The sequence below is a fragment of the Pteropus vampyrus genome, unplaced genomic scaffold (assembly GCF_000151845.1).
Source record: "Pteropus vampyrus isolate Shadow unplaced genomic scaffold, Pvam_2.0 Scaffold819, whole genome shotgun sequence".
NCBI lineage: Eukaryota > Metazoa > Chordata > Mammalia > Chiroptera > Pteropodidae > Pteropus > Pteropus vampyrus.
Window position 1 is genome coordinate 17,076 of NW_011889600.1, and position 2,211 is coordinate 19,286.

The following is a 2,211-nucleotide window of genomic DNA, read 5'->3' on the forward strand; positions in this document are numbered from 1 at the left end:
TATATGGTTTTTGGGGCAGGGGTACCTAGGTCATATATTCTGAAATGTGTTCTTTAAAATATAGATACAGAATGTCAACCAACAGATGGAAATAAAGAAGGCATCACTTCTCCTCACAGGATCCCTTGCAAAGATAATAAAGTTTAAGGAACAATATATGATTGAGGGATCCCTGTGTCTTGAAGTTTCATCTGTAGCAGACAGGCCAGCTCATTCCTCCACATTCTCTCACACCATCACTATCACCTCACTCTAGTTCATTCCCCTCACCATTCCTATTCTTTTTGAGCCTTGATTACTTGAGGCAAGTGCCAACCTCAGGATCTTCGCACTGGCTCTTTCCCACACAGCCTACACACTTCCCCAAAATCTTCCTGTCTTTCCTGTATCTTCCTTGAGGTCTCTGTTCAAATAGCAGCTTGTTTTCAAGTCTTTCTCATTTGCATTAAAAATAACATGCACATCTATGCTCTTTTATACCTACTCTCTTTTTTCTTCAGAGTACATGAAGCATCTAACATCGTGTATGATTTTTCACAACCTTATATTCTTTCTCTGTCTTTGGATTGTAAAGACTTCTGTTTTTCAGCACCCCGTTCTCCTTGACGAGAGAAAGGTCAGAACTCAGCATGTATTTCTTAATGAGTATGGTATGACATCATTTCCTCAGAGATAAATGTATGAAGAAAGGGGACCAATAGTTGTAGCATAAGCAGGATTTTATATAATATGTCTAAGAAGCACTTCGCATGTTGAAAACAGAATAGAACTAGGACTAGTGTACCCATCAGATGCGTCATCAAAGAGGTCAAAACTCAAAGCCAAGAATAACAAAGAAAAATACCACAAGAAAAGTGAGAGAGGGCCAGCCTCATCCACTAAGTGCCATATAAAAACAAGGTGGTCAAATAAACATGAAATAGGTGCAGGAATCACAGAAATTACATGTAAAGAATTTCTCATTAAACCTGTATAAAAATTATTTATTTGGCAAACTGTTGATAGTGGGACAGGAATTCCTATTTAGAGGGAAGATTATTTAAAGGGGATCAGATGTCTACAAACCGACATATGTATCATATATACATTTTACTGCAAAATACAGATTGTAACATTTCAAGATGCTAGTAACGCCCATGTTTGTTAATTAATTATGTAAATTTTATTTCCCAGTCATTACGCAAAACACATGGAACCAGAAAATTATTCACAGATTACAGAATTTCTTCTCGTGGGATTTTCCGAGGAACCAGAACTGCAGCGTCTCATCTTTGGGCTTTTCTTCTTCATGTACTTGATCACCATGGTTGGAAACCTGCTCATCGTCCTGGCCGTCAGCTCAGACTCCCACCTCCACACGCCCATGTACTTCTTTCTCTCCAAAATGTCCTTTGTGGACATCTGTTTGACCTCTACCACCATCCCAAAGATGCTGGTGAACATCCAGACACAGAGCCAAGTCATAACCTATAAAGGCTGCATCACACAGCTGTATTTTTTCCTACTCTTTGCAGGATTGGATGACGCTCTTCTGACTGTGATGGCCTATGACCGCTTTGTGGCCATCTGTCACCCCCTGCACTACACTGTCATCATGAACCCCCGGCTCTGTGGACTGCTCCTTCTGGTGTCCTGGATCATGAGTGCCCTCTATTCCTTGTTACAAAGCTTAACAGTATTGCGACTGTCTTTCTGTACAGTCTTGAAAATTCCCCACTTTTTCTGTGAACTCAATCAGATGATCCAACTTGCCTGTTCTGACACCTTTCTTAATAACATAATAATATATTTTTCAGCTGGACTGTTGGCTGGTATTCCCCTTACTGGCATCCTTTACTCTTACTCTAAGATAGTTTCTTGCATTCGTGGAATGTCATCAGCTCATGGGAAATATAAAGCATTTTCTACTTGTGTGTCTCACCTCTGTGTTGTCTCCTTATTTTACTGTACAAGTCTAGGAGAGTACCTCAGCTCTGCTTCTCCCCACAGCACATACTCAAGTGCAATAGCCTCAGTGATGTACACGGTGGTCACACCCATGCTGAACCCTTTTATCTACAGTCTCAGGAATAAAGACATGAAGGGGGCTTTGAAAAGATTCTGTGGGATGACAGCTTATAACAAACAACTGTTTTAGAGCTGAGGAACGCCCCATGATTGGCGGGCTAAAAGCTTTGAAGCCAGAAAATGTGGAAATCGAATGTTCCTCTT

At 40.6% G+C, this 2,211-nt stretch overlaps 1 protein-coding gene across 1 annotated transcript; it reads left to right on the forward strand.

The window, feature by feature from the left end:
- Positions 1–1,189: 1,189 nt before the first annotated feature.
- On the forward strand, positions 1,190–2,137 carry LOC105309710 (olfactory receptor-like protein OLF4). The gene has a single exon (XM_011385898.1). It carries the CDS (start codon positions 1,190–1,192, stop codon positions 2,135–2,137), a length of 948 nt encoding a protein of 315 aa, XP_011384200.1.
- Positions 2,138–2,211: the final 74 nt, after the last annotated feature.

What these genes read in the sequence shown, in the direction of transcription:
- LOC105309710 (XM_011385898.1), top strand. Translation starts at nt 1,190, where the DNA reads ATGGAACCAGAAAATTATTCACAGATTACAGAATTTCTTCTCGTGGGA.